The following is a 24,077-nucleotide window of genomic DNA, read 5'->3' as shown; positions in this document are numbered from 1 at the left end:
TAGACTGCCGAGCTAGAGCTAGCCTGCCGAGCTACAGCTAGCCTACCGAGCTCCAGCTATCCTACCGAGCTCCAGCTAGCCTGCCCAGCTCCAGTTAGTCTGCAGAGCTCCAGCTAGCCTGCCCAGCTCCAGCTAGCCTGCCCAGCTCCAGCTAGCCTGCCCAGCTCCAGCTAGCTTGCCGAGCCTCAGCTAGCCTGCAGAGCTCCAGCTAGCCTGCAGAGCTCCAGCTAGCCTGCCGGCGACGCCTAAATTCAGCTGGACAAAGATGTAACCGAGCTGACAGCGTGCAGAGCTGTGATTGGCCGCGTTTATCATCTCGGGAGCTCAAGTCGGAGCGCTCGGTTATCGATCGTGGGGATGGGTGGAGATGATGAAGCCCCGCCCCCACCTCCCGTACCGTTCTGCGTGAGCTTGGTGGAGCAGACCAGGGTGGAGATGGCGAAGACGTCCCGGGAGCTGACGGACAGGCCCCCCCCTCCGCTCACGGACAGACTGCTTGAGCTGCGGCCCAACGTCGCCCCCTTGTGGACGTCCCCGTGATGGTGGTGGTGGTGGTGGTGGTGGTGGCGGGTAGAGGCCAGCGACAGGTAGCTGTTAACGTCCTCCATGCGCTTACTGTCACCCTGGAGGGGGAGGGAAGGGGGACAGACAGAGGGGAGAGAGAGAGGTTGGCAGAAAGAAAAAGCTGTTGTTTATTCGCCCAGGGTAGGTTCACTGAGCACAGATGCTCCTCTCAGCCCAGTGTTAATTTTCGTCAGCTCTTTTTAATTTGAGTTTTAGTCTTAGTCATGTGTCAAATGCTCTTTTTCCTTTTCATCATTTAGTCACCTTCATTTATTTTTCGTTTAGTCAGTTTTAGTCAACCACAGTTCTGAGCATTTTAGTCTTTGTTTAGTCTCGATTTAGTCTCTTTTGTTTAGTCTCGATTTAGTCTCTTTTGTTTAGTCTCGCCACTCAGTTACAGCCTCATAAATTGGCGTGAGCAAAAAAAGCTAACGTTAGTGCTAGCTGGTTAGACTGATGTAAGCTATTTAATGTGTTCTATTGTGGTGGATCAACATAATGTAGCGATCCGTCATGCAGTAATGTAGGGAAGAAAGAGGAGTGCTTTATTTCCAGCTCAATATGGGGTTTTACAGGTTGATAATTCCCTTCTCATACACTATACAGCTGTCTACCCAATACGCTAGCTTCACAACAACAATAGCGTAACATCCGGTCCGTCTTCCCACCTCTCCCGGGGGTAAACAACACCCCCAGCATAACAGTGGTGCCTCTAAGACCATACGACTAGAGCGACACACAAAACCCCAGAACATTACAATAATGTTTATAATAAGGGTTCTGAACAGACCATTATGTTTGTTACTTTCCTTTCGGCAAACAAGTTCCTGTTAGCTAGCAAGTAGCAAATACAATTGAAGCACGATTTTATTTTGCAAACTACATTTGGTGTCGTCGTTTTTAGTCAACGGCATTGCATGAATAATTTCGTCACGTTAGTGTCACATGATCTCCATTAACGTGACGTCTCGTCTCGTTTTCGTCGGCTCAGTGGCCTCGTGGGTAGAGTGTCCGCCCTGAGTTCGGAAGGCTGGGAGTTCAAGCCCCGGCCGAGTCATACCAAAGACTATTTAAAATGGTACCCATAGCCTCCCTGCTTGACACTCAGCATCAAGGGTTGGTTTGGGGGGAAGTCCTTGCGACATACTAGCGTCATGTCCAAGGGGTGTACTTGTACATCAAGCTGCCTCACGCTACGGAAACAGGAGATAGGCTCCTGCCCCATGTGCCGTTACGGCTCGAGAACCATTGGTTCTCAAAGGCAAACTTCTTCTTCTTCTTCGTCTCGTTTTCATCGGGGGGGGGGAAAGCTTCGTTGACGACCATATTTAGTCATCATTTCCGTTGACTGAATGAACACTGTCTCAGCCGCAGCGGGAAATAACATTTTGGACGAAAGGTTTTCAGAAATGAACACCTGGTGCTTTATTGATTACACGCAAACATACCAGAATGGCAGAATCTTTCTCCTTTTTTTCCCCAGTTCACGCAGCTCGGTTGAATGATGAAGTTGCGACAGATCTTCTGTTTCTCCACTGAGTCATTACATGTTTTAACCCTTTCACTACCACAATACAGAAGGTTAACCTTTCGCTACCACACTACACTACGGTAGTGAAAGGGTTAACCCTTTGTCGTGTGGCACTGAAAGGGTTAACCTTCTGTATTTTTACAGTGAAAGGGTTAACCCTTTGGTAGTGTGGTAGTGAAAGGGTTAATAATAGTACATATCGATCTGTGACAGACACTACCACCCTCTGTTATGGTTTGTAACCGACCCCAATCGCACAACACAAGACAGGTATGATGGTTTGCCAAGAAACAGATATTTATTGAGAGACAGGGAAAAAGGGCACTGTCCCTTTAAGGGAGAACACAAATACAGGAATATAACAAGAGGGGAAAAACTAGGTGCCTTTAAGAGGCGGGCAGGAAAAGGGAACACTAAGGGAAGGTTAATGAACGCTAGGGGAAACATTAAAGGAACGCTGGGGGAAGGTTAAAGGAACACTAGGGGAAGGTTAAGGAAACGGAGGAACTAGAGACTAGGAGAAGTCGGGACAAAGAGAGCTAGGGAACAGGAGAACTGGGGACTAGGAGAACTAGGGACAAGGAACTAGGTGGAACTAGAAGGGGAGAACTTGGGACCAGGAACTAGGTGGAACTAGAAAGGGGAGAACTAGGGACAGAGGGGACTGAGGCCCGCGGAGGCGGGCTGGGGAACAGGGAGGAACAGGGGACAGAGACCCGCGGAGGCGGGCTGGGGACAGGGAGGAACTGGGGACTGGTGGGAAAACATCTGGGCCGCTCTGCAGAACAGAGGAGAGGGTTAATATTCAAAAGGGAACAAACAGAGCAGATGCAGAACAGTCCAAATAACCAAAGTAACAAAGTAATAATATCTTCGTGTGACAAACACACAGGGGGAGATGTAATGTCCAAAAATACTATCTAAGTGAGAACAAAAACAGAGTGGGAGATGAAATGTCCAAACTACTAACTAAGTGAGAACTAAAGGAGGCAATACGCTGGGTGAGTGACATCACAATCAAAACTCACCCAGGCGTATGCGTAATGGTACAGGAACAGCAGCGAGACGGGGGCAAGAGGCATTACGCTGGGTGAGTGACATCACAATCAAAACTCACCCAGGCGTATGCGTAATGGTACAGGAAACAGCAGCGGGAACGGGGGCAAGAGGCATTACGCTGGGTGAGTGACATCACAATCAAAACTCACCCAGGCGTATGCGTAATGGTACAGGGACAGCAGCGGGGCGAGGGCATCGCCACCGGGTGGCTGGCTGTCCGAGCCGAGGAACAGAGTGCTGGAACAGTGGCGGTGGCGAGGGTGTCGTCCACCGGGTAGCCGACTGTCGGAGCCGAGGAACAGAGTGCTGGAACAGTGGCGGTGGCGAGGGTGTCGTCCACCGGGTAGCCGCTGTCGGAGCCGAGGAACAGAGTGCTGGAACAGTGGCGGTGGCGAGGGTGTCGTCCACCGGGTAGCCGACTGTCGGAGCCGAGGAACAGAGTGCTGGAACAGTGGCGGTGGCGAGGGTGTCGTCCACCGGGTAGCCGCTGTCGGAGCCGAGGAACAGAGTGCTGGAACAGTGGCGGTGGCGAGGGTGTCGTCCACCGGGTAGCCGCTGTCGGAGCCGAGGAACAGAGTGCTGGAACAGCGGCGGTGGCGAGGGTCTCGTCCACCGGGTAGCCGCTGTCGGAGCCGAGGAACAGAGTGCTGGAACAGCGGCGGTGGCGAGGGTGTCGTCCACCGGGTAGCCGCTGTCGGAGCCGAGGAACAGGGTGCTGGAACAGCGGCGGTGGCGAGGGTGTCGTCCACCGGGTAGCCGCTGTCGGAGCCGAGGAACAGAGTGGCGCGCCACACCTTGGTGTGCACGTCGGAACCGAGAGACGCCTCGGGGTGCGTCTGCGAGGAGGAGTGTGCCAAGCACGAGGATCCTTGGAAGATGCGCGTTGCGCGCTGGAGACTGGAGAGCGTGCCAAGCCCTTGAAGATGCGCGTTGCGCGCTGGTGACTGGAGAGCGTGCCAAGCCCTTGCAGATGCGCGTTGCGCGCTGGTGACTGGAGAGCGTGCCAAGCACGAGGATCCTTGGAAGATGCGCGTTGTGCGCTGGAGACTGGAGAGCGTGCCAAGCCCTTGAAGATGCGCGTTGCGCGCTGGTGACTGGAGAGCGTGCCAAGCCCTTGCAGAAGCGCGTTGGTCTAGATGTGCGTCAGGACGAACAGCTGCGCTGGGGTCTGCAGTGGAGCGCTGGGGTGCCTCCCGTGGAAGTACAGGGAGCGCAGAACAGTCTCCTCCACAGGCTACGGCGACAGCAGACGAAGGCTGGAGCAAAACATCTCAAGGCTGGAGAAATCCATATACAGCATTGGTAGACCAGAGGATCTCCCGAAAGAGTCTAGATGTTAGAGAATATGACTCAGCATGAATACAACACGACCCCACGCCGAAACAAGGGGAAGAGCCCTGGTATTTAAAGCCCACAGGGGAACTAATTAGCCTGCCACCACAGGTGCGAGAGGTAATTGATAATAGTCCAGGTGTGGCCACTGAGAGTAAACGAGAGTAAAGAACGAGAGGGTGGGGGCTAGAGAGAGTGAGTGAGAAGGGAATTTCTAACAGTAGGCTTAAAGAAAACAGAGAAAGTTGGTGAGCAGCGGACAAAACCTCACAGTACCCCCCCCTCAACGGGAGCCACCTGGCGACCCAAAACAAATACAGACAGAGTGGCAGGGGGCAAAACAAGACAAAAACAAAAGGTACTGGCCAAGCCAGCAGGGGAAGCCACCACAAGAGTGGGGCTAGCAAAAGAAACAGGGTCGCCGAGGGGTAACTAGGGTAGCAGAGGGGCAACAGGAGGAACTGGCCTAGAGGAAACCGGGCCTAGAGGAACCGGGTCAGGAGGAACTGGGTCCAGAGAACTAGCCTAGAGAACTGGCCAAGAGAACTGGCCTAGAGAACCGGTCTAGAGAACTGGTTAGAGAACTGGCCTAGAGGAACTGAGGGGCAAGCAGGGTAGCTAAGGGGTAACCATGGTAGCACCGGGAAAGGGCTAGCAGAGGGAAAGGGTAGCTGCCAAGGCACTGATAGCTACAGGGCCTATGCTAGCTGTACTGCTACATCAACATAGAGGCTGCGCTAGCTGCCGAGCTAGGCTAGCAGGGGGAAAGGGTAGCTGCCAAGGCACTGATAGCTACAGGGCCTATGCCAGCTGTACTGCTACATCAACATAGAGGCTGCGCTAGCTGCCGGAGCTAGGCTGGCAGACAGGGCTGGACCAGCATGAGAGAACAAGCTAGCTGGAAGGACAGTCCTAGCTGTGTGAGATAAACTGACCTTGCTAGCTGAAGGGCAGTCCTAGCAGTGAGAGATAAACTGACCTTGCTAGCTGAAAAGGCAGTCCTAGCAGTGGGAGATAAACTGACCTTGCTAGCTGAAAGGGCAGTCCTAGCAGTGGGATAAACTACACAAAAAAGTGGAGGCCATGCAGAGGGACCGGGTTAGCTGGTTGGGCCTGGCTAGCTACAGGGCCTATGCCAGCTGCAAGGCTGCATTAACATAGAGGCTGTGCTAGCAGCCGGGGCTAAGCTAGCAGACTGGGGCTCTGCTGAGGGACAGGGTTAGCTGCCAGGGCATGGCTAGCTACAGGGCCCATGCCAGCAGCAAGGGCTGCATAAACATAGAGGCTGTGCTAGCAGCCGGGGCTAAGCTAGCAGACTGGGGCTCTGCTGAGGGACTGGGTTAGCTGCCAGGGCATGGCTAGCTACAGGGCCTATGCCAGCAGTAAGGGCTGCATTAACATAGAGGCTGTGCTAGCCGCCGAGGCAAAGCTAGCAGACAGGGCCATGCTGGTAGTAGAGGCCTAACAAGCTGCAGGGGGGTCAAACAGGGCTAAGAGGGGAGCTAAACAGGGCTAACAGGGAAGCAAATGGGGGAGTCAACAGGCTAACAGGGGAGCTAACCGGGGAGACCAACAAGCTAACAGGGGAGCTAACAGGCTAACAAGGAAGCTAGAGGGGAGCTAGAGGGAACAAGAAAAAAAAAGGCAAACTCAACATACACCGTCTGTGCTGGCTGGGGTCGTCGATTTGGTGGGGTCGTACTGTTATGGTTTGTAACCGACCCCAATCGCACAACACAAGACAGGTATGATGGTTTGCCAAGAAACAGATATTTATTGAGAGACAGGGAAAAAGGGCACTGTCCCTTTAAGGGAGAACACAAATACAGGAATATAACAAGAGGGGAAAAACTAGGTGCCTTTAAGAGGCGGGCAGGAAAAGGGAACACTAAGGGAAGGTTAATGAACGCTAAGGGAAACATTAAAGGAACGCTGGGGGAAGGTTAAAGGAACACTAGGGGAAGGTTAAGGAAACGGAGGAACTAGAGACTAGGAGAAGTCGGGACAAAGAGAGCTAGGGAACAGGAGAACTGGGGACTAGGAGAACTAGGGACAAGGAACTAGGTGGAACTAGAAGGGGAGAACTTGGGACCAGGAACTAGGTGGAACTAGAAAGGGGAGAACTAGGGACAGAGGGGACTGAGGCCCGCGGAGGCGGGCTGGGGAACAGGGAGGAACAGGGGACAGAGACCCGCGGAGGCGGGCTGGGGACAGGGAGGAACTGGGGACTGGTGGGAAAACATCTGGGCCGCTCTGCAGAACAGAGGAGAGGGTTAATATTCAAAAGGGAACAAACAGAGCAGATGCAGAACAGTCCAAATAACCAAAGTAACAAAGTAATAATATCTTCGTGTGACAAACACACAGGGGGAGATGTAATGTCCAAAAATACTATCTAAGTGAGAACAAAAACAGAGTGGGAGATGAAATGTCCAAACTACTAACTAAGTGAGAACTAAAGGAGGCAATACGCTGGGTGAGTGACATCACAATCAAAACTCACCCAGGCGTATGCGTAATGGTACAGGAACAGCAGCGAGACGGGGGCAAGAGGCATTACGCTGGGTGAGTGACATCACAATCAAAACTCACCCAGGCGTATGCGTAATGGTACAGGAAACAGCAGCGGGAACGGGGGCAAGAGGCATTACGCTGGGTGAGTGACATCACAATCAAAACTCACCCAGGCGTATGCGTAATGGTACAGGGACAGCAGCGGGGCGAGGGCATCGCCACCGGGTGGCTGGCTGTCCGAGCCGAGGAACAGAGTGCTGGAACAGTGGCGGTGGCGAGGGTGTCGTCCACCGGGTAGCCGACTGTCGGAGCCGAGGAACAGAGTGCTGGAACAGTGGCGGTGGCGAGGGTGTCGTCCACCGGGTAGCCGCTGTCGGAGCCGAGGAACAGAGTGCTGGAACAGTGGCGGTGGCGAGGGTGTCGTCCACCGGGTAGCCGACTGTCGGAGCCGAGGAACAGAGTGCTGGAACAGTGGCGGTGGCGAGGGTGTCGTCCACCGGGTAGCCGCTGTCGGAGCCGAGGAACAGAGTGCTGGAACAGTGGCGGTGGCGAGGGTGTCGTCCACCGGGTAGCCGCTGTCGGAGCCGAGGAACAGAGTGCTGGAACAGCGGCGGTGGCGAGGGTCTCGTCCACCGGGTAGCCGCTGTCGGAGCCGAGGAACAGAGTGCTGGAACAGCGGCGGTGGCGAGGGTGTCGTCCACCGGGTAGCCGCTGTCGGAGCCGAGGAACAGAGTGCTGGAACAGTGGCGGTGGCGAGGGTGTCGTCCACCGGGTAGCCGCTGTCGGAGCCGAGGAACAGAGTGCTGGAACAGTGGCGGTGGCGAGGGTGTCGTCCACCGGGTAGCCGACTGTCGGAGCCGAGGAACAGAGTGCTGGAACAGTGGCGGTGGCGAGGGTGTCGTCCACCGGGTAGCCGCTGTCGGAGCCGAGGAACAGAGTGCTGGAACAGTGGCGGTGGCGAGGGTGTCGTCCACCGGGTAGCCGCTGTCGGAGCCGAGGAACAGAGTGCTGGAACAGCGGCGGTGGCGAGGGTCTCGTCCACCGGGTAGCCGCTGTCGGAGCCGAGGAACAGAGTGCTGGAACAGCGGCGGTGGCGAGGGTGTCGTCCACCGGGTAGCCGCTGTCGGAGCCGAGGAACAGGGTGCTGGAACAGCGGCGGTGGCGAGGGTGTCGTCCACCGGGTAGCCGCTGTCGGAGCCGAGGAACAGAGTGGCGCGCCACACCTTGGTGTGCACGTCGGAACCGAGAGACGCCTCGGGGTGCGTCTGCGAGGAGGAGTGTGCCAAGCACGAGGATCCTTGGAAGATGCGCGTTGCGCGCTGGAGACTGGAGAGCGTGCCAAGCCCTTGAAGATGCGCGTTGCGCGCTGGTGACTGGAGAGCGTGCCAAGCCCTTGCAGATGCGCGTTGCGCGCTGGTGACTGGAGAGCGTGCCAAGCACGAGGATCCTTGGAAGATGCGCGTTGCGCGCTGGAGACTGGAGAGCGTGCCAAGCCCTTGAAGATGCGCGTTGCGCGCTGGTGACTGGAGAGCGTGCCAAGCCCTTGCAGAAGCGCGTTGGTCTAGATGTGCGTCAGGACGAACAGCTGCGCTGGGGTCTGCAGTGGAGCGCTGGGGTGCCTCCCGTGGAAGTACAGGGAGCGCAGAACAGTCTCCTCCACAGGCTACGGCGACAGCAGACGAAGGCTGGAGCAAAACATCTCAAGGCTGGAGAAATCCATATACAGCATTGGTAGACCAGAGGATCTCCCGAAAGAGTCTAGATGTTAGAGAATATGACTCAGCATGAATACAACACGACCCCACGCCGAAACAAGGGGAAGAGCCCTGGTATTTAAAGCCCACAGGGGAACTAATTAGCCTGCCACCACAGGTGCGAGAGGTAATTGATAATAGTCCAGGTGTGGCCACTGAGAGTAAACGAGAGTAAAGAACGAGAGGGTGGGGGCTAGAGAGAGTGAGTGAGAAGGGAATTTCTAACAGTAGGCTTAAAGAAAACAGAGAAAGTTGGTGAGCAGCGGACAAAACCTCACACCCTCTCTACTATTAGTTTAAAGGCTCCTGTATCATCACTCCATGTACTAGTGGTGGGGGAAAATATCGATACAGTATAGTATCGCGATACTTTGCGTGGCGATACTGTATCGATACAAGGACGCCAAGTATCGATATTTTATTATAAAAGAAATTGTGTAAGAAAGTTACATTGTTCATTTCAATACCTGTAATAGTACAGTAGTCCACACACACACGCACACGTGTGCATTCAGTTAAATTGGAATAATGACTGTAATACAAACAGTTCAGTTTGTCAGGTACATGCAACACAGATTACAGTGTTGACATCTGTCTGCTTGATAAAATCCCATTTGTTGCAATACAAATTATTGAAGTGAGATGAACAGACTGAAAACTTAATTTTATTAGATAAAACATGTTGACAAAGTTTTACTTTGCAGTTGAAAAAAAAGGTAATAAATCGCAATATATCGCAATAATAATATTGCAATATATTTTGAATCGCAATACTATCGTATCGTGACTTAAGTATCATGATAATATCGTATCGTGAGGCCTCTGGTGATTCCCACCCCTACCATCTACCCTGCTGGAACTCAAAAACAGGCATCTGGCAACAGGTAGACAGAAATATGAGTAAGCTAAACTTTTACTCCAGCGTGTTCAACCCTCTGTAACTCTATTTCATTAGCACATTAGAGTGATTCTTCTGGTCACTTCCACAACACTTCTTCAGAGTGTTGTGGAAGAAAGTTCAGAATGTTTCCTTTCAAAAGAGACCAGACTCATGCATATGTGCTATAAGTATAAAGTATAATAAATCACTAATTACTTTGGGTATGTAATCGTCAGGCGTGTTGTGCAAAACTAGCCCCATTTTTGCCTGATGCTTAAGTAGTTAAATCATCCTGACTTTCTGTCATTTTAATGCGTGGAAACATCCACGTCTACAGCTAAACATGTCCTCAGGCCTACACGAACACCTAGACTATATCATTATTATTTAAAGTAGAACATGTGTGTATATCTATTATTCATAAGTACATTTCATAACTGTTTATAGTTAGATGTTCCACCACACAGCAATTCCCTGCTTCACATTCACACCTGGGAGCTGCTGCCCAGTACAACCACAGCCTGACACTGTTGACCACTAGGATCTGCCCAGTACAACCACAGCCTGACACTGTTGACCACTAGGAGCTGCCCAGTACAACCACAGTCTGACACTGTTGACCACTAGGAGCTGCCCAGTACAACCACAGTCTGACACTGTTGACCACTAGGAGCTGCCCAGTACAACCACAGTCTGACACTGTTGACCACTAGGAGCTGCCCAGTACAACCACAGTCTGACACTGTTGACCACTAGGAGCTGCCCAGTACAACCACAGTCTGACACTGTTGACCACTAGGAGCTGCCCAGTACAACCACAGTCTGACACTGTTGACCACTAGGAGCTGCCCAGTACAACCACAGTCTGACACTGTTGACCACTAGGAGCTGCGCAGTACAACCACAGTCTGACACTGTTGACCACTAGGAGCTGCCCAGTACAACCACAGTCTGACACTGTTGACCACTAGGAGCTGCCCAGTACAACCACAGTCTGACACTGTTGACCACTAGGAGCTGCCCAGTACAACCACAGCCCGACACTGTTGACCACTAGGAGCTGCCCAGTACAACCACAGCCTGACACTGTTGACCACTAGGAGCTGCCCAGTACAACCACAGTCTGACACTGTTGACCACTAGGAGCTGCCCAGTACAACCACAGTCCGACACTGTTGACCACTAGGAGCTGCCCAGTACAACCACAGTCCGACACTGGTGACCACTAGGAGCTGCCCAGTACAACCACAGTCTGACACTGTTGACCACTAGGAGCTGCCCAGTACAACCACAGTCTGACACTGTTGACCACTAGGAGCTGCCCAGTACAACCACAGTCTGACACTGTTGACCACTAGGAGCTGCGCAGTACAACCACAGTCTGACACTGTTGACCACTAGGAGCTGCCCAGTACAACCACAGTCTGACACTGTTGACCACTAGGAGCTGCCCAGTACAACCACAGTCTGACACTGTTGACCACTAGGAGCTGCCCAGTACAACCACAGTCCGACACTGTTGACCACTAGGAGCTGCCCAGTACAACCACAGCCTGACACTGTTGACCACTAGGAGCTGCCCAGTACAACCACAGTCTGACACTGTTGACCACTAGGAGCTGCCCAGTACAACCACAGTCCGACACTGTTGACCACTAGGAGCTGCCCAGTACAACCACAGTCCGACACTGGTGACCACTAGGAGCTGCCCAGTACAACCACAGTCTGACACTGTTGACCACTAGGAGCTGCCCAGTACAACCACAGTCTGACACTGTTGACCACTAGGAGCTGCCCAGTACAACCACAGTCTGACACTGTTGACCACTAGGAGCTGCCCAGTACAACCACAGTCTGACACTGTTGACCACTAGGAGCTGCCCAGTACAACCACAGTCTGACACTTTTGGCCACTGAGCAGCTCCACGGGATTAGTTGGAGGTTAAGTGCCTTGCTCACGGGTGCTTCAGCGGTTGGTATTGAGGGACGGGAGAGTTATTAATTTACTTCCTAACCCACATGTTCCCTACCAGTCCAGTTCTGTATATATTTGAGACACACCAAAGACAGAATCCCAGAAGCCCAGAATCACGTGGGCTTCCCAGAACAACATGTGCACCATTATATTTACTGAGCCCTTCCTGAAGGGGTTAACGCCCAGAGGTGACAGTGTTTAGACGGAGGGAGTCTCAACAGAAACCGCAGAAGTCGTCTTGCGATCTCACTTTTAATTTTGCGTTTAGACTAGTGTTTTGGGAGGGAATTCTTCGTGCAGACGAGGCTGTGAAAGTGTAGTCGACTCGAGACGACGGAGCCCCGCTAACCCATACGCTACACTGCCTCAGGTCGTTTAGACCATAGATATATATAGAACACTAGATAGCTTAAGGCGGAGTCACCAGCGCATCTGAAAAAATATCTTGCCGGATTCACCCGCGAGCGTTTCCGCGTCTAAACATGGCCTCAGGAGGTAGAGCGGTCGTCCCGGTAACCGGAAGGATCCCGGTTCGATTCCGGCTGCTCCGGACTGTTAGGCGCGTTCACACCGGGCATAATTGGTTCGGAATAGCGCTGCAACGATTAGTCGACATAATCGACGACGTCGATTATGAAAAATCGTCGATGAGAAATTGTTGCGTCGATTAGTCATTAAATAAATTAAATTAAATTAAATTATAATTTTTTATTTTTTTTTGCACTACCTATCTTTGTGAAAGTGGCTTCTCAGCTCTGGTCCAGCCAGCTGAAGACTTCTTAGCTTAACATAACAGAACTAATGGGATAACTGGGGATGTTGTTTGGTCCTGACAAGAGTCTCAAAGCAACTCTGAGGTCATGCTCAATGTCCAATCTGTTCCTCTGCTCTGTCTTCAGCTGGACCAGAGCTGAGAAGCCACTTTCACAAAGATAGGTAGTGCAAAAAAAAAATATATATATTTTTTTTTTTTTTTTTTTTTTTTTATATAATTGTTTTTCGATTAGTCGACTAATCGAAAAAATTATCGACAGATTAGTCGACTACCAAAATAGTCATTAGTTGCAGCCCTATTCGGAACATGAAAAATCGGTGTTCAGTGTAAAGCCTCCGTCATGTTCCGAACCAATTGTTCCCCGGTGTGAACGATCACATATATAAATTAAGGGTTATACATATATAACCCTTTCACTACCACACTACAGAAGGTTAACCTTTCACCACCACACTACAGACGGTTAAACCGGCTTTCTAGCTATAGGCTCACACAAAGTGGCCATTCCCATGAAAGAAGACGTCCTTCCGGGGGTTTGGATCTAGACACGACCCGCGTGAACGCACGGCGACCATTGGCCGGAACCGCCTCTGACCAGCCACGTCCGTTTGAACATCCGAACATCAAAGCAAAAACGGGAAAACAAGAAGAGACCGGAGAGAAAATGTGGAATCAACTAGTATTCCACAGGGTCGGCGCTGTGAAGCGACCCGTTGAGTTGTTTACGTCAACAGTACTTAGCCTTGTAATCCTTAACCTAGAGGACGAGTGGAGAGAGAGAGAGAGAGAGAGAGAGAGAGAGAGAGAGAGAGAGAGAGAGAGATAGAGAGAGAGAGAGAGAGAGAGAGAGAGAGAGATGAGAGAGAGAGAGAGAGAGAGATGGGGGGGGGGGGGGTTGGTTGGCGCGGCGGGCAGAGCCAAAGGAGAGGAGGGTAAAAAAAGGACGAGAAACAGGTGAGCGAGGGATTAGAGAGAGAGACGTAGAAGAGAGCTAAAAAAAAAAAGGGCAGATTTTTTAAATATCGTCTCTCATTAGTATTGTTTATACGTGACACTTTGATCCCCGCAAGTCTTTTTAGACCCGCCCCTGTGCGCTCTCGCACCGCGCTGTTTAATTAACCTCTGAACCCCCTCCGCTTCACACTTTTTAAATACCGCCGCATCGAACGCCCGGCCCGTGGAGAGCAGAGAGATCAGCGGGGGGGGACAGCACAGAGCGGGGATAACGAACGCTAAATGAGAGAGAGGGCACGGGAGAGGGGCGGGGGAGGTTCCGTGAGAGTGAATCGTCGGTAATTAATCTTCATTGCGTTTGGCACTTAATCAATAAAGGGATTGAGTTTTTGAGCTTCGTTTCGTTTGGCAGGAAATGTATTGGTCTATACTCTTCACTCAGACTCAGACTGGCTGGCGGGGTGGCGAGGGCCTCTCTCTCCAATCCGCTCTCCCGGAATAATGGGATTGGTTTGACAAAAGGAAAAAAGGGCTGTCGTCGGTCGTCAAATTCAACGTTTTCGTTTTTTTTTTTAACCCTCGAAATGCACCTGCAGTTTCCCTCATTTACAGTTACGTCGAGTGTACGTACAGAAATGAGCACACCAAAAAAAGCATATAAAATCACAACACGATGAGGCAAAGAGCAAGGATAACAAATAGATTCAAACACAGTGACAAACTCTGCAACAGAGAGGAGAATCTCAAGCTTTAAGGGACTGTTGGAGTTCATACCAACTGTAATTTGGAGAGCGGGTGTTTGCTAATGCTTATTTGAATAACTATAAGGAGAGCAGTCAGTGTTGTTGTGTGTTTATCTGTGTGTTTGTTAACGTTAGTGTAACGGGGAAGCCCGTGGGTATGTCCACAGTCACGGAAACAGGTGTGTTGACGAGTGACTGTGGCAGTGCGGGCTGGTAAATTAAACTCACTTCCTCATAACAGGGTTAACAGATGCATAGGTACGGTAGTTGGGAGTGGATTCACTTCTTAGTGCAGCGGCCTGTGTCGTCGCCCGCGGCGCGGGAGCCCCCTGTTCGACTCCCCCTCGGGACATTCTCATTTAACATCAACACAACGCAGACCAATATGATCTGTCACATTAGCATGCTAATGCTAATAACTATGAGGAGAGCAGTCAGTGATGTTGTGTGTTTGTCTGTGTCTTTGTTAGCATTAGCATGCTAATGCTAATAACTATAACGAGAGCAGTAGTAGTAGTAGTAGTAGTAGTTTATTTGTCACGTATAAAGTACAGGTACATTACAGTCAGATGCTTGGTTCATACACATACAGCTCATTATAGTAATATATTCCACAATTATTACATTTGGTTGTAATAATGGCACACATAAATTCACAACAACATGCGCATTTGTTGATACATGCAGGACTAGTCTTGAGACAGATGTATGTGTATCTCCGTATGTGTATCTCCGCTGCCATGTTAGGCGCGGAAGCAGTCAGTGATGTTGTGTGTTTGTCTGTGTCTTTGTTAGCGTTAGCAAGCTAATGCTAATAACTATAAGGAGAGCAGTCAGTCAGGCCATTTGTTGTGTGTTTGTTTGTCTGTGTGTTTGTCTGTCTCTGTGTCTGACAGTGTTGTGCTAGTTACTGAAAAATAGTGACTCAGTTACTTTACTAGTTACTTACACCCAAAAGTAATGTGTTACTGTGAAAAGTAACTATTTAGTTACTTAAAAAAAATTGCTCCCATCACCCTTACACATACTTACAGTCAAAATATGTTGATCAACTTGACAGTTTCCATTCATTTGCATCCACATCACTGAACTCTGCTAAGCAATGTGGTCTATACAAACACAAATCTGACACAAACAAAGATATTTTGTCCCGACTCCCGACGTAATAAGAAATGCGCTGTGCCTAATCAGACGGTTAGATTGTATCGCCGCTTAGGTTGAAGGAACAGCCTTGATGTCGGAGCCTTTCATTATAACCGCCTTGCAACGTTGTTTAAGATATCAATCGTGCGTTGCAACGTTAGAATAGTTAGGTTATCAATTGTGCATGAAAGGACTATATTGTTTGATTAGTATTGATGAGATTCCCTTGCAGATTCTTACAGTCAAAATCTGTTGATCAACTTGACAGTTTCCATTCATTTGCATTCACATCACTGAACTCACCAAAGTCTGCGGTGGTCGAGATGTAGTCCAGCCCCTCAAACATTATCTTTAGCTCATTTCCATTTTGTATATTCTCTCTTCGGCTTCGGATGAGTCCTGTTAACGTTAGACTCAGCTACTAGCTTCGTTGAAGCATGGGCAGTAGATAGGATCTTTGAGCCAAGACACAAATTACATTTAACTAAAACGTTCTTTTCTTTGTGGTCGACAAAAAGAGAAATAGTGAGAATATCCATGTGTGGCGGCTGGGTGGCGCAGTGGGCAAGGCGCTCGCCACTAACGCAGGAGATGCTCGTATCGAGCCCAGCTCTCGGCATTGCTTCCGGCTTGGCCGGCCATCATACTAACACAATTGGCAGTGTTAGAGGGTGGGAAAGCCGGTGGGTGGGGATTGGACGTTGTGGACAGCGACTCCTACAGGTCGGTTGGGTGACGCCTGTACAGCAGAAACAGGAAGTATCGGGGGCAGCGTGAGCCTCCCACGCGTTAATCCTCGCCACTGAGAGTTCGAGCTGTCTGGTGAAAGGTGCGACAGGCTGCCTCCTCGTGTACCGGAGGGGACACGTGATGCAAGGCTTCTATCCTCACTACAGCCGACCAGTGGGAGGCATAGTCTAGCAACGTTCAGGATAGAGGAGAATTAGAATTACGAAAATTGGGATGGGAGAAAAAATTGAAAATAAGGAGAAAAAGTGGATACAAAAAATAATAATATCCATGTGTAAAAACGCGACTAGTGGGCACCGCCATGACAGTCAAGACTATAGTAAACAAAACACGCCCACAGCGTGTCTCCGCAGGTGAGGTGACACAGACAGGAGTCAGGAGGACTGCGCTGGATCGCTACCTATCTACATAAAAATAAAGCAGTAACAAACCATTCACTAACGGTAACTGCGTTACTGAATTTCAAAAGTAATGCATTAGAGTACTAGTTACTGCCAAAAGTAACAGCGTTACTGTAACACGGCCGCGTCCTAAAAGTCTGTGCCGACCAACTAGCCCCGGTATTCACTGACATATTTAACCTGTCCTTAGAACAGGCTGTCATCCCCACCTGCCTGAAGAAGTCCACTATTATCCCTGTACCCAAAAAATCCAAGCCTGCTTGCCTCAACGACTACCGCCCTGTAGCTCTCACCTCCATAGCCATGAAGTGCTTTGAGAAGCTAGTAAAGGGCTACATCTGCTCCTCCCTCCCCATCAACATGGACCCCCTGCAATTTGCATACCGCCCCAACAGGTCCACGGAGGACGCCATAGCCCATGTGCTGCACACAGCAGCATCACACCTGGACAAGAGGCAGGGGAACTATGTGAGAATGCTATTCATCGACTACAGCTCGGCATTCAATACCATAGTCCCCTCCATACTCATAGCCAAGCTCAGGGACCTGGGCTTGAACTATGACCTCTGCCAGTGGGTCTTGGACTTCCTGACTGGCAGACCCCAGGTGGTGAGAGCAGGCAACTGCACCTCCTCATCCATCACCCTCAACATAGGGGCCCCCCAGGGCTGTGTTCTGAGTCCCCTCCTCTACTCCCTGTACACACACGACTGTGTGGCTCAGCGGAGTAGCAATACAATCATCAAATTTGCTGACGACACAGTGGTGGTGGGCCTGATCTCTACCAACGACGAGAGGGCCTACCTGGAAGAGGTCAAGGTCCTGGCGGGATGGTGCCAGGATAACAGCCTCTCCCTGAACGTCAGCAAAACAAAGGAGATGATTGTGGACGTCAGGAGGTCGGGGGTCAAGGACTACAGCCCCCTCAGCATCGACGGGGCACCGGTTGAGAGAGTCAACAGCTTTAAGTACCTCGGAGCCTACATATCCGAGGACTTGACATGGACCACACACATTGACAGTGTTGTGAAGAAGGCACGACAACGCCTCTACTTCCTCAGGCGCCTAAGGAAGTTCCAAGTCAGTCAGAAGATCCTTAAGAACTTCTACTCATGTACAATAGAGAGCATCTTGACTGGCAACATCACCTCCTGGTTTGGGAATAGCACTGCACAAGACCGAAGCAGACTACAAAGAGTGACACGTTCAGCCGAACGCACAATTGGAGGGGGGCTCCCCACCCTCCAGAACATTTACAACAAGCGTTGCAAGGGCAAGGCTAAGAGAATCATTAAAGACTCCAGTCACCCGAACAACTGCCTCTTTGAACTGCTGCGGTCAGGCAAGCGATACCGGAGTCTCAAGGCGAGCACAGAAAGACTCAGAAGAAGCTTCTATCCCCAGGCCATCAGACTGCTAAACGAACAATGAACACTACACAACAACAACCACCAAACGCACATAGCACACACATCCACACGCACACACTCACTTTAAACAGACACACTGTAGCACCCACTCCACACACTTTATAGCACACACCCACTTTAAACAAACACACTGTAGCACCCACTCCCCACACTTTATATTTATTGATGAAGGATTGCACTACAACTCGTACACCTTACTGTAAATTGTACCTAAATTGTACCTCATCCCATTTCTGCTTTGCACTATATAGTACTGTACATTAGTACACTGCATAGTATTGTATATTATATGGTAACTCAGAACATTGTACATATGTCTATACCGAACACTGTGACCTCATTTTCTTCTTCTAAATTACATGCTATACTATGTTATTTGATACTATCTTGTCTAGCACAGTCTCTGGAGAGTAACAGTAAGAAGCATTTTGTATGAAAGTATTCTGTACTTCTGTATGACAACTATTAAAGAAACTTGAAACACCTTACTTTGTAACGCGTTAGTCCCAACACTGGTGTCTGACGTGCCTCCTAGTGGAGATATGCACTCTACTGAGCGCACCTCTCTAGCTAATCAATCCTATTCTATTAATCCCGATCCTAAAAGATCTCTATATGTCTAAACTAGTCTACAGCCTCCCTTACACGGCAATGAAAGATGATATAACAGCAGCAACAATATCAGTTTCTCCATTATACTGTAATTTGCGGCTCCAATTAAATGCGATGACCCAACCTTTCGCGGCGGACCTTGACTTTGAAAAAGGTCTGCCGACAGAATGAGGTTTTTGCTAAAGAAGAAAAGCATTCGCCCGTCTTCATCTACATCAGCGTATGAATGGTAAATGACTAGAAAACTGCCAAAAGGTTGTGTCATGATGACAGTAGAACACACACACACACACACACACACACACACACACACACACACACACACACACACACACACACACACACACACACACACACACACACACACACACACACACACACACACACACACACACACACAAAAGACATAATCATGAAAGGTACCAGAGCGAACATAACACTGTGAGGCAGAGTCTATTTTACGCCGCCTGCCCACGTTACATTTCATCTTTTGAAAGATCTACACACGCCGTGGAATAATATGTCACTCCCAGAGCCGTGATTAATGATGACCTCCTCCAAGATTGAGAAGTTATACATTGTGAAGAGACTGGGGGGGCTGCACAGGGGAAGGATGACAGGCCGATAAAAGATAATCACTCAGAAAATTACTTTTTTTAGACCAATCGAGACGCTGCGACTCTCCTGGCGGCTTATCGTACCGTACTGAACTAACGGAGACGGGATCGGTTCACTCGCAGACCGGTCGACTCGAAAGGGGAAAGAGAGATTGCTTTTTGAGGTTATTTGCCGACGACAGACAGATGTGTTCAGCGCAACCCTCCGTCGTGCCAAATGTTTTTCAATATTTGCATTTGAGAGAGAATCCACTTTCCTGATTGTGATGAATTGAACGTGAAGAGACCTATTTCACAGCGGGTGAACATTTTGAGAGCACAGCGGGTAAACACTATAGGAGTGGGCATGAAATTACTATATTGTAACTCTAGTATCGCAATATTATCGTATCGTGGGGTGTAGCGTGTCTGGCTGTGTGATGACGTTAACTCGTTAGCAAGAAGGGGGGGGGGGGGGGGGGGGGCTCGGGAGGTAGAGCAGTCGTCTGGCAATCCGGAGGTTCCCGGTTCGATTCCCGCTCCTCCTGGGCAGTGTGTCGATGTGTCCTTGAGCAAGACACTTAACCCCTAATTGCTCCCGACGAGCAGGTTGGCACCTTGCATCAGTGTGTGAACGTGTGAGTGAATGGGTCAAATGTGAGTAAAAATTGTAAAGCGCTTTTGATAAAAACGCTATATAAAAAAGCAGCCATTTACCATTTACCAAAGGGAACACACCGAGATAGCTTGAAAGAGCTAGTCAGACGATGTCAGATGATGTCACTGTTGGGATTTCAAGTGATGTACCCTTTTATTTACTGTACTCTTATTCAATGCCTGGTCATATGGCTCTATACTCTCTCAACATACATGTAGATTGATAAATAGATTTACTGACACCCGCCAGATCATTACTGGAGGACAAGTTAACATGTTGTGCCAGACGGCAGGGAGACAGGAAGTGCAGTGAGTCACTGGCTCAAGGTGAATCAAGTTGAATTGCTACATCAAGTACAAACAAGGAGCGCCACTTAGTGACCAAACATGGCACTGCAACCAGATATTTGGAGACATACCCTAAGATACGTATTGGGACACACCCTAAGATACTTATAGAGACACACCCTAAGAGACTTATAGAGACACACAGTAAGAGACTTATAGAGACACACCCTAAGAGACTTATAGAGACACACCCTAAGATACTTATAGAGACACACAGTAAGAGACTTATAGAGACACACCCTAAGAGACTTATAGAGACACACCCTAAGAGACTTGTAGAGACTTACAGTATAGAGACTTATAGAGACACACCCTAAGAGACTTATAGAGACACACCCTAAGAGACGTATAGAGACACACCCTAAGAGACTTATAGAGACACACCCTAAGATACTTATAGAGACACACCCTAAGAGACGTATAGAGACACACCCTAAGAGACTTATAGAGACACACCCTAAGATACTTATAGAGACACACCCTAAGAGACTTATAGAGACACACCCTAAGAGACTTATAGAGACACATCCTAAGAGACTTGTAGAGACACACCCTAAGAGACGTATAGAGACACACCCTAAGAGACGTATAGAGACACACCCTAAGAGACTTATAGAGACACACCCTAAGAGACTTGTAGAGACTTACAGTATAGAGACTTATAGAGACACACCCTAAGAGACGTATAGAGACACACCCTAAGAGACTTATAGAGACACACCCTAAGAGACTTATAGAGACACACACTAAGAGACTTATAGAGACACACCCTAAGATACTTATAGAGACACACACTAAGAGACTTATAGAGACACACCCTAAGAGACTTATAGAGACACACCCTAAGAGACGTATAGAGACACACCCTAAGAGCCTTATAGAGACACACCCTAAGATACTTATAGAGACACACACTAAGAGACTTATAGAGACACACCCTAAGAGACTTATAGAGACACACCCTAAGAGACTTATAGAGACACACCCTAAGAGACTTATAGAGACACACCCTAAGAGACTTATAGAGACACACCCTAAGAGACTTATAGAGACACACCCTAAGAGACTTATAGAGACACACCCTAAGAAACTTGTAGAGACTTACAGTATAGAGACTTATAGAGACACACCCTAAGAGACTTATAGAGACACACCCTAAGAAACTTGTAGAGACTTACAGTATAGAGACTTATAGAGACACACCCTAAGAGACTTATAGAGACACACCCTAAGAGACTTGTAGAGACTTACAGTATAGAGACTTATAGAGATATACCATAAGAGACTTATAGAGATTCTATTTTAATTCCAGGTTGTAAGGCAACAAAATAGGAAAAATGCCAAGGGGGGTGAATACGTTCTCAAGGCACTGTATAATCATTACCACGGTGGATTATGTTTGTGTGTAATGATGCACAAAGACAGCTGCAGAGTTTGGCAAGAAAGTGAATTGAAGTGGATGTTCTGGCCACTTGATGATGCGATGATGATGATGATGATGATGATGATGATGATGATGATGATGATGATGATGATGATGATGATGATGATGATGATGTGTGCATTCATGACTGGCAGGATATGATGAACGGATTAAAGAGATGGCAAAGGACGTGTTTTCAACCACCCTACTGCACACTCTATGCTCCTGCTGGTGTCCTGTAGCTGCTAGTATGGTAACAGGTCCGTCACGATAAAGCTTTTATGTGGTCTTTAAAACAGCATGTAGACGACAACAGAGATGAACCTGAACAAGAGAGTGATTACTGACCCGTCTCCTTAAACTCAGGGTGGGACGTCTTGTTTATTGTAACATTATAACCGATAGGGCGTACAGGCCCTCATATGCACATTTGTTTGCACCGTTTATTTTTCTTGTATTTTTATATTCAGAGTTCATTATATTGTTTACACTGTGTGGTAGTGAAAGGGTAACCTTCTGTGGTGTGTCCAGTGATGCCACAGATTACTTGTAAAAATTATCTGATTACTGATTACTCCTTTAAAAAGTAATCTAGTTACTTTACTGATTACTTGATTGTAACTAGGTTACGAAGTCGCTGCTGCCACAACATGAGAACGACAACTCTCTCTCTCTCTCTCTCTCTCTCTCTCTCTCTCTCTCTCTCTCTCTCTCTCTCTCTCTCTCTCTCTCTCTCTCTCTCTCTCTCTCTCTCTTTCTCTCTCTCTCTCTCTACCAAATCCATTCTGAGACAACGGACTCAGTGCGTACTCCGCAAGTCGCGTGTAACATGAATCTTTCACTCTCTCTCAAGTAGCCAAATTAAAATAACTTCATGCTGAAGCCATTCTAAAATCAGCTATAAGCGTAAACATGTGTGTGTGTGGCTGTGTGCGTGTGTGTGCGAGCGCACGTCCCATCTACGGTCTAGCTGACTGTACCCCTGGCTCTCTTATCATCAGCATTATGAGATAGTAACTAAATGGTAACGCACAGCCACTTGGAAAAGTAACTGTAATCAGATTACTGGCTTGTAAAAAGTAAGTAAATTAGATTACTATTTACTGAAAAAAGTTATCAGATTAGAGTAGCCTACTGGTAGTATGGTAGTGAAAGGGTTAAAAATACTGTAGATACAAAATGCACTGATGCAAATACAGAACTGAGGACTATAGATTGTTGCTCTCAGGGAATGTTTTGATTTCTTCAAAACAAAGAATAATGGTTTTTTAAACTCATATTATTTATTATTATATTTTCTCCCTCTTAGGTAGTAAGAGAGAGAGTATGGGGAGAGTATGGAGGTAGAGCAGTCGTCTGGTAATCTGGAGGTTCCCGGTTCGATTCCCACTCCTCCCGGGCAGTGTGGCAAAGTGTCCTTGAGCAAAGACACTTAACCCCTTAAACTGCTCCCGATGAGCAGGTTGGCACCTTGCATGGTCACCTCTGCCGTCGGTGTGTGTGAACATGTGAGTGAATGGGGTCAAATGTGAGGAACAAATTGTAAAAGCGCTTTGGATAAAAAGCTGTTATATAAATGCACCATTTAAGAGAGTTTTTTTTTTAAATGTTATGATATTGTAAGAAAGGGGCGGGACTAGATAAGCTTCCTCGTGCCTCTTCTCTGACTCATCCTTGTTTGTTTTTTCTACAGATGAAGAAGGACTCATTTGTTTACGCTTACGTTTTGTCTTCACTGTGATTTGTACGTTGGTTACTGTATGTTCAAGATAAATACATATTTTAAATATGATAAATATTTGCATGGAGTCCGTCCCGTAACCGTTCCCCTCTGGGTGCTGACCTTGAAGACCACCAGGTCGTGATGGCCGTCCTGCAGGACCGTCCCGTCCTCCTTCATCAGACGCACGAAGGCCATGGCGAAGTTCTTCTCACTCTTGTCCTTGGCTGGAGACAGAAGGAGACAGATGGAGACAGAAGGAGACAGAAGGAGACATCATTATTATTAATAATAGTATTATTAATAATAATAATTTATATTCATATATAATCTATTATTATTATTATTATTATTATTATTATTATTATTATTATTATTATTATTATTATTATTATTATTATTATTATTATTATTATAATTATTATTATTATTATTATTATTATTATTATTATTATTATTATTATTATTATTATTATTATTATTATTATTATTATTATTATTATTATTATTATATACAAGACTGACCTACTGTCAGAAGGAGTTATAGAGCCACAGCTTAAAACAGAAGAAACTAAATAGCAACAAAATAACATTCTTGCAATATAAATATATTATTTTTTTTAGGTTATAATTTTATTTTTTACACTAGTCATACTCATCTAGGAAAGTACTGAAAGATCGGAGATATAGCAGGCTGTGCTTATAGACTAATATAATAAAAATGCGCATTAAACTCAATGCTACACTCAAGCTGTGTAACGACGACATCACACCAGGAGGGCAACATCCAATCACATTTGGCTAAATGGTTGAATGAGTTTGGACAGGAGGGTGGGAGGAAGAGAGAGAGAGAGAGAGAGAGAGAGAGAGAGAGAGAGAGAGAGAGAAGAGAGAGAGGAGAGAGAGGGGGGTGGAG

General features: G+C 48.3%; 1 protein-coding gene across 1 annotated transcript in view; it reads right to left on the bottom strand.

Moving 5' to 3' along the window:
• LOC311248055 (dedicator of cytokinesis protein 2-like) overlaps positions 1-23,388 on the bottom strand; it is a gene marked incomplete at both ends in the record, with an annotated part of 35,713 nt that extends 12,325 nt beyond the window's left edge. The window contains 2 exons of the mRNA XM_084339017.1: positions 398-623; positions 23,285-23,388. Coding sequence (XP_084195143.1) covers positions 398-623; positions 23,285-23,388 — 330 coding nt within the window. The remainder of the gene's footprint in view (positions 1-397; positions 624-23,284) is intronic.
• Between the last annotated feature and the right edge of the window lie 689 nt (positions 23,389-24,077).

The sequence above is a fragment of the Notolepis coatsorum genome, assembly GCF_963971535.1.
Source record: "Notolepis coatsorum genome assembly, contig: SCAFFOLD_1600, whole genome shotgun sequence".
In the NCBI taxonomy this organism is placed as follows: domain Eukaryota; kingdom Metazoa; phylum Chordata; class Actinopteri; order Aulopiformes; family Paralepididae; genus Notolepis; species Notolepis coatsorum.
This window is presented reverse-complemented; position numbering and strand designations above follow the sequence as displayed.